The sequence below is a fragment of the Bos grunniens genome, chromosome 15 (assembly GCF_055505025.1).
Source record: "Bos grunniens cultivar Pamir isolate PY7600 chromosome 15, Bosgru_T2T1.0, whole genome shotgun sequence".
In the NCBI taxonomy this organism is placed as follows: Eukaryota; Metazoa; Chordata; class Mammalia; order Artiodactyla; family Bovidae; genus Bos; species Bos grunniens.
In genome coordinates this window covers 1,938,318-1,953,502 of record NC_141179.1, presented here as the reverse complement: position 1 = coordinate 1,953,502, position 15,185 = coordinate 1,938,318, and the positions used below count along the sequence as shown (strand labels likewise).

The window sequence follows — 15,185 nt, the reverse complement described above, 5'->3', positions numbered from 1 at the left end:
CAAGACCATCCCCAAGAAAAATGCAGAAAGGCAAAATGGGTGTCTGAGGAGGCCTTACAAATAGCTGAGAAAAGAAGAGAAGCCAAAAGCCAAGGAGAAAAGGAAAGATATACCCATATGAATGCAGAGTTCCAAAGAATAGCAAGGAGAGATGAGGAAGCCTTCCTCAGTGATCACTGTAAAGAAATAGAGGAAAACAATAGAATGGGAGACTAGAGATCGCTTCAGGAAAATAGAGATACCAAGGGAACATTTTGTGCAAAGATGGGCACAATTAAGGACAGAAATGGTATGGATCTAACAGAAGCAGAAGATATTAAGAAGAGGTGGCAAGAATACACAGAAGCACTGTATAAAAAATATCTTTATGACCGAGACAACCATGATGGTGTGATCACTCACCAAGAGCCATACATCCTGGAATATGAAGTCAAATGGGCCTTAGGAAGCATCACTATGAACACAGCTAGTGGAGGTGATGGAATTCCAGCTGAGCTAATTTAAATCCTAAAAGTTGATGCTGTGAAAGTGCTGCACTCAATATGCCAGCAAATTTGGACAACTCAGCAGTGGCCATAGGACTGGAAAAGGTCAGTTTTCATTCCAATCCCAGAGAAAGGAAATGCCAAAGAATGTTATAACTACTGCACAATTGCACTCACCTGACATATTTCAAAGTAATGCTCAAAATTCTCCAAGCCGGACTTCAACAGTATGTGAACTGTGAACTTAGAGATGTTTAAATTGCATTTAGAAAAGGCAGAGGGACCAAAGATCAAATTGCCAACATCTGTTGGATCATCAAAAAAGCAAGAGAGTTCCAGGAAAACATCTACTTTTGCTTTATTGATGATGTCAAAGCCTTTGACTGTGTGGATCACAACAAACTGTGGAAAATTCTTAAAGAGATGGGAATACCAGACCACTTTACCTGCCTTCTGAGAAATCTGTAGGCAGGTCAAGGAGCAACAGTTAGAACTGGACATGAAACAACAGATTGGTTCCAAATCGGGAAAGGAGTACATCAAGGCTGTATATTGTCACTCTGCTTATTTAACTTATATGCAGAGTACATCATGAGAAATGCTGGACTGGATGAAACACAAGCTGGAATCAAGATTGCCAGGAGAAATATCACTAACCTCAGATATGCAGATGATACCACCCTTATGGCAGAAAGCGAAGAAGAACTAAAGAGCCTCCTGATGAAAGTGAAAGAGGAGAGTAAAAAAGTTGGCCTAAAACTCAACGTCCAGAAAACTAAGATCATGGCATCCGGTTCCATCACTTCATGGCAAATAGTTGGAGAAACAATGGAAACAGTGACAGACTATTTTTTGAGGCTCCAAAATCACTGCAGATGGTGTTTGCAACCATGAAATTAAAAGATGCTTGCTCCTTGGAAGAAAAGCTATGACCAACCTAGACAGCATATTAAAAAGCAGACATTACTTTGCCAACAAAGATCTGTCTCGTCAAAGCTATGGTTTTTCCAGTAGTCATGTATGGACGTGAGAGTTGGACTATAAAGAAAACTGAGCACCGAAGAATTGATGCTTTTGAACTGTGGTGTTAGAGAGTCTCTTGAGAGAGAGTCCCTTGGACTGCAAGAAGATTCAACCAGTCTATCCAAAGGAAATCAGTCCTGAATATTGATTGGAAGGACTGATGCTGAAGGTGAAACTCCAGTATTTGGCCACCTGATGTGAAGAACTGATTCATTTGAAAAGACCTTGATGCTGGGAAAAATTGAAGGCTGGAGGAGAAGGGGACTACAGAGAATGAGATGGTTGGATGGCATCATGGCAACACATGGACATGAGTTTGAGTAAACTCTGGGAGTTGGTAATGGACAGTAAAGTCTGGTGTGCTGTAATCCATGGGGTCACAAAGAGTTGGACACCACTGAGTGACACCAAACTGAACTGAACTGATACTATTTAGAACTTGACTAATAAAGTTCGAGGCTTTCCCAAGGTGTAATTCACAGCTTTGTAGAATTATTTAGCTCAGAACATGAATCCCAGTATCATACTTAGGTTACTTAAACAGACAAACAAAAGCATTAGTTTTTCCTTTAGAGATAAAAAACATGCTTTAATGTCTTGTTCACATAGAAAAACTCTCAAGTATTTTCTTTAACTGTAGGTTCCTATTTAAATAAAAAGCCAAATATCAGTAGTAAATATTTTAGGCTTTGCTGGCCATCTGTGGTATATGTCACTTTTTTTTAAACAGCCCTTTAAAAATGTAGAAACTGTTCTTAGTCTGATCCAAAGTTCATAGTTGGACTGGCCTCTGATTTCTTTCTTATGTTCTATCTGAATTTGATTCAGGGTCAATATCTTTTTTTAAGCTGTAATACCAAGTGCTATTAATGGAGTGAAGAGGCAGCCAGTAGGATGAGAGAAAATATTTGCAAATCATATATCTGATAAAGGATTAATAACCAGAATATATAAAGGGCTCTAAAATTCAACAAAACAACCCATTTTAAAAATGGACAGAGGGCTTGCCTAGATATTTCTTTAAAGAAGAGATACAGTTAACCACTAAGCACAGAAAAGATTCTCAATATCATGAAATACTAGGGAATTCTGATCAAAACCATTAGATACACTTTGTATTCCTTTGAATGGCTGTTCTCCAAGAAATTAGAAGGTAACAAATAATGGCAAGAAAATGGAGAAATGGCAACCCTTGTGCTTTGCTGCTGCTGCTAAGTCGCTTCAGTCGTGTCTGACTTTGTGCGACCCCATAGATGGCAGCCCACCAGGCTCCCCCGTCCCTGGGATTCTCCAGGCAAGAACACTGGAGTGGGTTGCTGTTTCCTTCTCCAATGCATGAAAATGAAAAGTAAAAGAAGTCGCTCAGTTGTGTCTGATTCTTAGCAACCCCATGGACTGCGGCCTACCATGGTGGCTCCTCCGTCCATGGAATTTTCCAAGCAAGAGTACTGGAGTGGATTGCCAGTGCATTGCTAGTGGGAAGATAAAAGCTACTGTCGAAAACAGTATGATGATTCCTCAGAAGGTTAAACATGGAATTGCTATATGATCTTTACAAATCTAAGTGGTGAAAAATTATTTCTTACTGTTGTTTTTAATTCATACTTTTTTTATTACTAGTAAGTCTGAACAGTTTTTATAAGTTACATTATATGAAACACTTTGTCATGTTCTTTACATAGAGTATTATTTTTTTTGCCTAGGTCATTGGCCTTTCTCTAATTGATTTATAAGAGCACTCAGGTGAAAGTGTGTGCACACTCATACTGAGTGTTTGGGTAGCAGAGTTAGGGGTTTTTTTCATGTAAAAGAGGTCTCCTTTTGTTCCTGAAGGTTTTTTGTTTGTTTAAATCTGGAATAGGTAATGAATCAAAAGCTTTTTTGGCATCTGTGAAGATAACGCCTGTGGGGTTCTTCCTCCTGTTTTCTGTTAATATGGTGAATTATATTATTTTCTATTCTATTATTGACACATCCTTAGTATCACTTTATGAACCCCCTGGTAATGGGTGTACTGGTCTTTCAGTGTGCCCTGGATTCCTTTTGTTTGCTTTGATATTCATGAGTAAAATACTGTAATTTTTCTTCTGTGCATGCAGTCCTTTGTCAGTTTTCGGTACTATGTTATGCTGGCTTTATAAAAAGAAATTTGCAGCTTTCTTTCTTAATGCTATCGAAATAGCCATGGAATCATCTATTCTTTGAAGATTTGGTAGAATTTACTTGTGAAACTCTCTGGTTGTGGTCATTTTCTGGAGTGTAGATCTTTTAATAATTTTCTCAAAATGTTGTTTGTTAATTAGTCTGTTGAGACTGTCTTGGTTTAGTTGAGGTCATTTATTTTCCAAATTACTTAGAATTGAACAGAGTGCTTTGTCATAATTCTTTCAATTTTCCTTAGATTTTTTTTCTCCGTCCATTCTCATTTCTTTGCTTTAATTTAACAATTCATTTTAAAATACTTTCATCTGTTCTGATATTCAGTATTTTTATTATAATTTTCTAGATATTCTGTACTTTTTGTTTTATTTTGCAATTTGAAGTCAGGGTATTTTCATTTTTAATATTATTGCACTGTGATGAGAAAGTATGCTATTCTTTTTTGCTATTTAGAATTGATCTTTTTCTTAGCATCCCATTATATATCAGTTAAACCATTTCATGGGGTCTTGAAAAGAAGTATATTATTTATTTTCAGAGTACAGAGTTCAACATGTATCAATTACATCTACCTTAGTATGTAATTTACAGTGCTTCCCTGGTGGCTCAGGCAGTAAAGCGTCTGTCTACAATGTGGGAGACCTGGGTTCGATCCCTGGGTCGGGAAGATCCCCTGGAGAAGGAAATGGCAATCCACTCCAGTACTATTGCCTGGAAAATCCCATGGACGGAGGAGCCTGGTAGGCTACAGTCCATGGGGTCGCAAAGAGTCGGACACGACTGAGCACACTTTGACTTAGTGTGTAATTTAGGTCTTTAGTACATTTTTTAATGTACTGTTATTTATGGTAGTTGTATTCTATAAAGTCACTACAAACACTGAGTGAGTATTTAACTTACTGCTTCAAGAAGAAATACAATAGGCTCTTGCCAGCCACTGGTTACAAAATCTTTGCTAACTGATTAATGCAGTACCTTTTCTGTGTGTGTTTTTGTTTGAGGACACCTTATTCAGTATATGTCATTGATTGATTAACATTGAACTTGTGGCCAATAGCCCTATAACTCATGTCTGAATGACGCTTATCTGACAAGTGTATTTCCTCCACAAGGCACGTCTTAGCTTCCTGCACTTAGGAACAGTAAACAACACTTTAGCAGTACACCAGGGGCCATTTTAAAAGTAAAATCACCATCCAAAAGCACAGAATTGTGAACAACATGGCACTACAAGTATTCTGAAAAGGACACTCATTTACAAATACGAGAGCTGAAACCAGAAGGCTAAGTGTCACATTGTTTGACATCATCTGGGAATGTGTGTGTCAGGCAATTAAAAATTTTCACTGCATATGCCCATAAATGACCACAAAAACATCAGGAGTATTGTTTTGGGGTTACAAAAACATTTTGGCAAGTAGGTGAGTTTGCATATATGGGATGTGAAAATTATGAGGATTGGCCATACTTTATCTGGGACAAGAAAGATTAATTGAAATCTTTACAGTTTTTTTATATTTTTTGTTGTATTCCCTGAAGTTTTTTCTTTTTGAGTTGTAATGCCATGTTGAACGCTTGTAGTGAGTTAGCTGTTCTACTCCAACAGATGCCTCATCGTGAAGCTTGGTTCCCTCCCACCACCACTTCACTCCTGCTTCTGCCCTGCCTGCTTTGTTCTCATCTCCTTAGTTAGCCCTGTCTGTCCATAGTTCATGGATCACAGAGAGCTTGGAAACACTCTAGGTGCCTGTTCTTAGACCAAGAACTTGTCATTCTAAGCAAGAGAGACTGTTGTCATGGTCTTTTGGGAGGGATAGATCAATTTTGGAGCTCTCTACACTGTCTGAAACTCTTCAGCATTCTTCTTTAGCCAAGCCAGTTATTCATTCTCCTACCCATTAACTCTTTCTCCTAGGCTTTGTGTTTTGTGGGTAGAGCATTTTTCTAATTTCATTGAAAACATTAAAAAACATTTTTGTTCTTCTTGTTACATTTTGATAGATTTAAAGGAAGAGATCAGAGCATTGCTCTTTTTGTTTTTAATCAGGAAATCTATTGTCACTTCAGGGTTATTCAGGATATTTCGTTAAGTGTCAAACTGGTCTTCTTTAGACAGTTTATTTATTAAATTAAAATCTTGATCCTAAGGTTTTAATCCTTTTCCAGGCTTTCACTTGTTTTGTTCTACTTAACTCTTTTTATATATATTTGTAAGAAATTATTGCTTATGTTTTTCTGATTATAAAAGTCATATTTTAGAAAATGTACATTGTAGCAAATTTGTAATATTCAATAATAATGAAGAAAAGAAAAGCACCCTAAAATGTCATCACTCAGAGATAGAAGCTATTTTTCGTGAGGTTTTTTCCTTGTTATTTATCAATAGCGCATTGTATAGAGAAGTTCAAATGATGACAGTCTCTTACAAATTGTGGTGTTGAATTAGGCATGCGTGCATGTGTACTAAGTCAGTTCCATCATGTCCAACTCTTTGCAACTCTATGGACTGTAACCCACCAGGTGCCTCTGTCCATGGGATTTTCTCCTCTTGTTTTCCTGACAAGAGAGGTTGTCAGGCCCTCCTCCAGGGGATCGTCCCAACCCAGGGATAGAACTCGTCTCTTATGTCTCCTGCATTGGCAGGCAGGTTCTTTACCACTGGCACCACTTGCAAAGCCTGTTGAATTAGGGTTGATTGCTAACTCCTGCCAGAATTGCCATTCCTCCCAGTTCTGAAACTTCTGATTTTGTGAAATTTTATTCTCCTTAGTATACCTTTCAAAAGGTCTCCTTTTATAGGTAGTATTGCAAATCGGTCTGGCAAATCACAGGCACTGAATTTGATTGCTGGTGGAGAAGGCTTCTCTTGTATTGCATTTTTTAGTGTGACTATGAGGAGAAGGGGGCGGCAGAGGATGAGATGGTTGGATGGCATCACTGATTCAGTCAACCTGAGTTTGAGTGAACTCCGGGAGATAGTGAAGGACAGGGGAGCCTGGCATGTTGCATCCCATGGGATTGTAGAGTTGGACACAACTGAGCAACTGAACAACAACAATAACAGCATAATTAGTGAAAAATAATAGTTTAGACAGTTTCTCAATATGAGAAGTTCACCAGAGTGACCAGATTAATGAGTTGGGAGGATGCTGCATTGTCTACTAACGTGCTTTCCTCTTATCATCCCTGTCAGGCCATGAGTAGGGCCAGAGCCCTCAGATCTCAGTCAGAGGACGCCGCTTCCGCCTTGACTGCTGAAGACCTTATGAGCATAGATTTGGCAGAACAGATGGCTGATGACTCTGATGATAGCATCAAAGCAGCAGCCAACAAAGGAAGAGGCCGAGGAAGAGGCCAAAGAGGAGGAAGAGGGCAGAATTCAATGTCAAGAAGGGGGTCACAGAGAGGAAGAGGTTAGCCCCAAGTACTGTCTTCCCTACACATTCACACTTGGCAGTTGTGCAGGAAATTCAGAATTGTATCCCCATTGGCAGAATTGAGTTACACAGTCCTTCAAAAATTTATCTTTATAATGTGCTGAGATAGGCTTTAATGTAGTTCTGACATATACATTTCACTTAAATATTGAATAGCCACATGCACATAAAGTTTTTAATATATATTTTTTTACATAATAAAAGAGTTTAATACCTACTCTCCTGTTTTTTAAAAGAATTTCATTGTGTTTGGGGATTTTCCTAAAGATCCCGTGGTTAGGACTTGAACTTTCACTGCTAAGGGTGTGGGTTCAGTCCTTAGTCAGGGAATTAAGATCCCTCTAGTCTCACTGCACAGCCAAAAAAAAAAAGTTTCAGTTTTTCTTATACATTTGATATATTTAATTGATACATTTACTCTCACATATACAAAGTAATAGTGAATGAAACACTTAAGGAAAATGATTAACTAAGGCCCACTGACAGTAAGAATAAAACTCCAGATCATAAAAATTATTTTTGTTAGTGTCATAAGATACAAATGCCCACATTATCATGAAATGGCTTTATAAAATTTGTTTACAAAGAAAAACTGCCCTCAAACAATTTGATTTATTAATGTTAGTTAAGATTAATTACCATCATTGTGTTTAATGTGACACTGTTGTCATTGAATAGTCCAAATAATAAAAGCTTTCACCCAGTGACTTCCTAATGAAGTATAAAAATCCCTAGGAATATTTAAAAATTATTTTTATTAAATATTTATCTATAGGAATTTTAAACTGGTTAAAATGGGGACTAATTTATTTAAAAATCTCCAAGGAGAAAAGTCTCCATATTCTATTGATGATTATTTTATTATCCTTGCATTTATAAATATTTTCCTTAAATTTTAAATGGAGCAATATGAACCAGATGTGGCCTAAGTATAGTCTTTGAAAATTGACTGATCAGACTCTAGATGTTTCTTCATATATATATATATATATATATTTGGCATTTTACACATAAACTGTTTTGAGATAAGTTTTTTAAGATTTCATTTTGATTTTATTTTTTTAAAGAAAACTTTAGCTACTGATGGACTGTATATTAACTGCTCAATATTCTAACAGCAGGCACTAGTCTGGAGATTTCTACTCAAGGCAGAGGTTCAAAGGCCACTACATCAACGTCTAGAAATATGTCTATTATAGATGGTGAGTATAGACTGCAAGTGATCATCTTTCAGTTATTTATAAATTCCAATGCAAAAAGACCCAGGAAACCCCATGAATAAGTCTTACTGGTTTGTGTTGTCATCACTGGGGAGTCAAAAGAGTTATTGAAATCACAGGATAAATTATATTAATTTAAAAGACCTTTGCCATTCAGGGGGGCTATTGAAGAAGGTGAGCTCTAAAATGTATTTTTTATAATATCTGATATTAGATCTGATGATTTCCCTTTAATAGAGGGATCACTGAGACATAGAAAAGGCAGTTGGTCAGTGTATCAACAGTGATTAAGAGACAAGGAACTGCTTCTTAACATACTGTTAACTTGCTTTTCTAATGCTGCTTTTGTCCATCTCTACTGTTAATATAGTCATGTGAGCTGCATTCAAGGGAAATTACAGACAGAATTCTATGCATTGATTTTGTATATGTGTTGTGTCTGAAAGCTAGCCTCAAACTAAGGGAACCTATTTTTTTATAAACTATTTAGATAATTATTATAGAAATTTAATAAACTATTTTTAATATTATAGTTTATGAGATCAGCAGAAATTATAAATCAGATTTGTGAAAATATATGTTAAAATAGGTGATTTTTTTTCTCCTTTGAATTGAGAGTATATCCATATGTATTGTATTTATATTATCTTATTAGAGATTAATTTTTGACAGATTAAAGAGTTGGATTAAATCTTACAAGATGAAATTTGTGAAGGGTAAATACATGCTGTATATATGTCTAAGAGGATGGCTGCACAGAGAGAGTTCTGAGAAGTATGTGATATTAGCAGGAAACCAAGTAAGAAAGACTTAGGTCACTAAGGTTGTGCAAAGGTTGATCTAACTGTCTCAATCTGATGGTGCCTAAAAGGCTGTTGCTGAGCCATAAGGGACACCAGGATTCTTGCTCTTTGGAGGAGAGGAATTCAATCTGGGGCCAGTGACGAGGCTCAATCACTCAGAGATTTTGTGTGATAAAGTTTTATTAAAGTATAAAAGAGATAGAGAAGGCTTATGGACATAGACATCAGAAGTGGAAGGAAAGAGTGCCTCCCTGCTAGCTTTTGGCTGGATGTTATATAGCTACTAGCAGGCTGCTAATTGGAGAAAGGAAATATCTCAAAACTCAGAGACCAGCACCAGGCCCCTCATCCACAACATGCATTTTGACATAACATTGGCACAAGGTGAGTCATCCTGGGCCATAAAGCCATTGACATGAATCTTGAAGAAAGGCAGGTTTCCAAGCAAATATATAGTTTCATTAACATAGATTAGGAGAACAATTGTATGAGTAAAACATACTGGTTCCTTGAGCCCTTATCAGTTCTGAGTCTCTTAAGGGAACTGACTTGAAGAAAGACATAGTTCATTAACATAGCTTAAGAAAAGCATTTCCGTAAGAAAAACACATTGGTTAGCTCAAGGTTTGAGAAAAGTTAAGTTCAGGTGGAACCAGGTGTCATCATGGCAACATAGAATTTTAAAAGAAACCTTTTAATTTTGTATAGAGAAGGAAAAAATTCTGATACTTGTAGTTTGTTTCCTCCTGCCGCTTAAGAGAGAGAAAATCGTCTGACACTTGCAGCCTGTTTCCTCCGTTTGGAGACCCCTAGGCTTCCTGCCTGTTACCCTCTCAGTGCCTAAAGCAGTATTTATAGAAGTAGTGCTTCTCTACAGCAAGGACGTTCTCTCTCTGTGCTGATTGGATGTATCATGTCAAGAATACTGTGCTCATCTTTGGAACCATGTTTCAAGAAGGATATCAGCTTTATATGATCATTCAGAAGAGAAACCATATAATATAAAAAAATCTCTTAGAAGGAACTTAGGATAGCTAACCTGGGAAAAATTGAAATCTTTACATTAACAAAGTTCAATCATGTCAAAGATCGAATAGATATGATTTGCACAGTCCTAAAGACAGTGGTTTTAAATCTGTTTTAAGTTATAAATTCTGCAAGCTACATATCCTGTCTTTAAATAAATACTTATGCAATTATATTCAATTTCAAAGGGTTCAGGGATCCCCTAGAAGCCCATCCATGGGCTCTAGGTTAAGAACTGCTCCCCAGTGAGGACAGATGGGAAAACCTAATCACACACAGATTTAAGTTTATTATATGATAAAAGAGACCTGGAAGACTTAAGAACAATTTCACGTACTCCCTCTTTTATAGACGAGGGAATTGAGCTAAATATTTTGCCATAGGTTGATAAAACCACTGATAGTACTAATTTATGAGACAATTGCTAATTGTCTGCAACTATAATTACTAATATTTATGAGACAATTACTGGATGCCTGTCAACAGCTCAATGGAAAGTGAAAGTGTTAGTCGCTCAGTCATGTCTGACTCTTTGCTACCCCATGGCCTGTAGCTCACCAGATTCTTCTGTCCATGGGATTTCCCAGGCAAGAATACTGGAGTGGGTAGCCATTTCTCCAGGGGATCTTCCAGACCTAGTGATCAAACTTGGGTCTCCTGCTTTGCAGGCAGACTCTTTAGCATCTGCTCAGTAGGGTCGGTACTTACATTTTCTCTGTTTTACAGAAAAGAGAACCAAGGCTTTGAAAAGATAGGCAGTTTATCTAAGGTCTCACAGCTGGTAAATTCTGAAGCTTGAATTGATCCCCCACATTCTCTGGCCTTCAGGACAAGTAGTTAAGCACTATACTAGTTTCCAGAGTGAGATAAAATTAGAGATTGAGCTAATTGGTTGATTGAGCTAATTGGTTCTCAGTAGTCTTTGCATTATACAGAAGAGCCTGTCAATCAGCCCAAACATGGAGTAAGCCACCTCAGAAGGAAATGACCTGTGACTCCATCAGAGGAAGTTTTTCAGTATTTTTTGGATGACAGATGCCTTTGGAGAACAGATAAAGACATCAGATCTATTAAATGATTCTCAAAGAATCTTCTTATCAGAAGTTCTGCTGCTATGTTTTTATTCAAGAATTATTCAATATTTGCATAGAGCCAACTGAAATCCATTTGACTTCATAAGTATGTTGTCTCTGTTGCCATTTAGAAAATGGCATCTAGAAGGATACTGAGACATTCTTAACAGGTCTAAAATAAAAGCAGAGAAGGGGAAAGGAAGTGAAAAAAAAAAGCACTGTAAAGAATCTGGGCTGAGTTCAACATATGAAAAGTTCTGTGACTTTAGATGAGTCACTCACTCTCCTAGTCTGTTCACGTGTAAATTGGGACTAATCTTGCCAAATTCGATTATTCTGAAGATTAAAAGCAAAAAACCTGGGAATTAACTGGTGGTCCACTGATTAGGACTCTCCTGAGGGCCCAGGTTCAATCCATGGTTGGGGAAGTAAGATCCTGCAAGCCAGATGATAGGGTGCCCCCCCACCCCCCAAAGGCTGGCACATAGTAGGCTTTTGTGAAATGTTAATGTTAAAAAAGAGATAGAGCTATTATTGGAAAAAAAGAGGGAGTTAGGAAAGGAACAAGAATAAAATATGAACACGTTGTTAAGCCACTACAATTTGGTTAATGTGCAACACAGAGGCATGGACATTGTAAATTACCTGCCTTTACCTGAGCCCAAACTGAGTTTTTTCATCATGGCTTTGTTCAGTTTTTTGTTTGTTTGCTTGTTTTTTTTTAATTAATTTTTTACTTTTGGCTGCACTGGGGCTTCATTGCCATGCACCGGCTTTTTCAGTTGCAGTGAGCAGACTTCTTGAGGTGGCTTTTCTTGTTGCAGAGCACAGGCTCTAGGGCCTGTAGGCTCAGTAGTTGTGGTGCATGGGTTGCTCCATGGCATGTGGGATCTTACCGGACCAGGGATGAAACCTGCATCCCCTGCATTGGCAGGCGGATTCTTAACTACTGTACCATCAGAAAAGTCCAGGCTTTATTGTTTTCTGTGAAGCTTTCCCTAACACCATGGGACAGAATTAATCACTCAAACTGAGTCTTCAAGTTTCCACTGTTCTTGTTAAGAAATCAGCTGTTAGTTTAGCTTGTTGCTTTTTTTTTTTTTAAGTAGTCCATTTTTTCTCCATCTAGCTGTCTTTGGTGTTCCCCACTTTCACTATGATGAATCTAGATTTCAATTCTTTTTTTGTCCTGCTTAGAACTTATTCAGCTTCATGAAACTGTGAATTGGTGTGTTTTATCACTTCTAGTAATCCTTTGTTGTTATCCCTTCAGATACTACCTCTATTCTGTTCTTATTCTTCTAAGATTTCAATTAAATAAATATAACCTGTTCACTCTGTCCTCCTACTGGGGAGTAGTACTAACTTCCCAGAGTAATTAAAAGTGTTAAGTGAACTATGCATATCCATTACTGAGCTTAGCACTTGATAAGAATCCAATCAGTGATTGCTGTTGTTATTAATAGTATTAGTGGCAGTGTTTACAATAAACTTATGAAAATGGATTGTCCATAAATTAGTCTAAATTTGTCTTTTATACAGTTGATTTGGCTCAGTGGTTTTACATTTAACTGGTTACATCCAACATTGGGCCTTTTTTTGAAAAATAAAACTGACTTTTTAATACAGTCTGTGACAGAATAACCATGGAGTACTAGCTATAGTTGTTGTAACTTTGGGACAAAAGCAGCTTTAAAACTATAGCTTCTGTGTTTGTATTCTAAATGGAGGAATGAAGAGATAAATAAAGGTTCAATTCTATTATAACAAACTACATGGAGTGTAGAGGTTTGTTACTGCATTGGAGTTTTATTGGGAAATGTATTATTAGATACTACATTTATAGCCAGCAGCAACATTTTTCCATAGAAGTTTGTCTGCAAAGGATAGTGACTAAGTAAATAAAAGAGCCTCTGTCTTTGCATTTAATTTACCATGGCTACCATTGGTGCTACTCCGTCTACAATGATGATAGTAGTAGTCTCTGTTACTAGCGACATCATTTGAATACCTACTCCTATAGTCACTTGCCAAAACAATTTACATTACATTAACTACTTCTTTTTATCCTTTCAACAATTTTCAGCATGAAGTATTATTAATGCTGTTTTATAGGTAGGGAAACTGAGATTTGAAGAAGCCAAGGAACTTGGTCACAGTCACCCAGCTAGAGAGTCCACCTAGGTCTAACTCTTAAAACCAGAGCTTTTAGCCCCCAGTACAGTATGCATTGCCTTCCTAATAGAACCCAGTGCTTAATTTTCTGATAATGTTAATTTATCACACAAACATTTATTGGGGATAGAAAGAAAGGAAGGCTCTTGTTTCTTCTTCAAGGAGCTGAGAGTTTGAGGAGTCCATTAGTGAATAATAATTGAGCAGAAATATTTTTTTGGAAGAGTCACAGTCACTGGCTCTTTCATTCAGTTGCCCTGTCCAGCCTTTGAGTAGAGTAGGATGTGAAGCCAGTAATAGAGTACGTGGGTAAGAACTCTGCTTCTGTCTTTCCTCTCCCCTCTTAGCTAGACATGCCAAGATTGGGGGTGGAAAAAGGGAGTAAATGGTATCTTAGGTCTAAGGTGGGTAGATTCCTGAGTTTTCTTACTAGGAGAATTTTGGACTTTGTGGGATTGTTTGAGCATTTGACTTCTTTAAATCCTCTGTCTTTTTATCTCCTCTTGCCCTGTTGTTTGGCTTTGGGGTTATCTTGGGGGAGACCTTTTTTTTTATGTTAGGAAACTGGTAAGGCTTAGGAGAAACTTAAACCTCTGAAGGGCTGTTTACATTTTATTCTAGGTTTTTAATATTCTGCTCTTAATTCCAGTGTGTGTGGGGTTGGGGGGTGGTTCCCCATACCACCATGCAGTTCTCAGACACCTGCTGGGTGTCCTACAAGTCAACTCAGTTCTGACACTGACTACCCAGAGACAGCATCAGATTCCACAGGGGAGAAACCCAGCTCCACAAGACCGCCTCCTTCTCTTCAGATGCCAGTCACATGCTGGAATATGGTTATTCCCATACTTCTGACCACTTGGCCATAAATCAGAGGTTCCCATGACTCCTTCCTTGATTCAATTTACTTGCTAGAGTGACTCACAGAACACAGGAAACTAGTTTACTTACTGGATTACTGGCTTATTACCAAAGATATTAAAGATATGAATCAATAGCCAGTTGAAGAGATACTTAGGGCAAGAGCCAGAACAAAGGAGCTTCTGTCTGTATCAAGTTTGGGGTCTAGGCATGGTGGCATGTGGAAATATCCTGATTCATTCCCTGGAAGCTCTCTGAACCCTCTCCTTTTGGGTTTTTATCTAGGCCCCATTACATAGGCATGATTGATGAGATTATTGGCTGTTGGTGATTGATTCAACCTCCAGCTTCTCTACCCTCCCCAGAAATCAGGTTGGGGACTGAAAGTTCCAACCTTCTCTTCCTAGTTGGTTCCCTGGTACCCAGCCTCCCTCAGTTGTGGTCCCAAAGTTGCCTTGTTAACATAGTAAAAAGCACCTTGATGGCTCTCATCATTTCAGGAAATCAGCATTTTAGGGGCTCCCTGGGCTTCTTGGTTGCTCAGATAGTAAAGAATCCACCTGCAATGCAGGAGACCTGGGTTCGATTCCTGGGTTGGGAAAATCCCCTGGAGAAGGGAATGGCAACCCACTCCAGTATTCTTGCCTGGAGAATTCCATGGACAGAGGAACCTGGCAGGCTACAGTCCATGAGGTTGCAAAGAGTCAGACACAACTGAGTGACTAACACTGACTGGCTAGGGGCTCTCTGCCAGAAATGTGGATGAAGACCAAATTATGTTTCTTACTGTAAAATCATAATATGATAGTCTTGGGAAGAATAAACTTCATGATTCTAACCAGGTTTACAAAGGTGAAAATGTAAGGATTTCTAGGAAAGTTATTGTGAAACAACGTAGTTTTTCTAGAATTCCCTCTGGACA

At 37.9% G+C, this 15,185-nt stretch overlaps 1 protein-coding gene across 11 annotated transcripts in view; it reads left to right on the top strand.

The window, feature by feature from the left end:
• MRE11 (MRE11 double strand break repair nuclease) overlaps positions 1-15,185 on the top strand; it is a 73,242-nt gene that overhangs the window by 44,588 nt on the left and 13,469 nt on the right. For all 11 annotated transcript variants that reach the window (XM_086338817.1, XM_086338822.1, XM_086338826.1 and 8 more), the window contains 2 exons: positions 6,862-7,081; positions 8,224-8,307. In XM_086338817.1, coding sequence (XP_086194943.1) covers positions 6,862-7,081; positions 8,224-8,307 — 304 coding nt within the window. The remainder of the gene's footprint in view (positions 1-6,861; positions 7,082-8,223; positions 8,308-15,185) is intronic.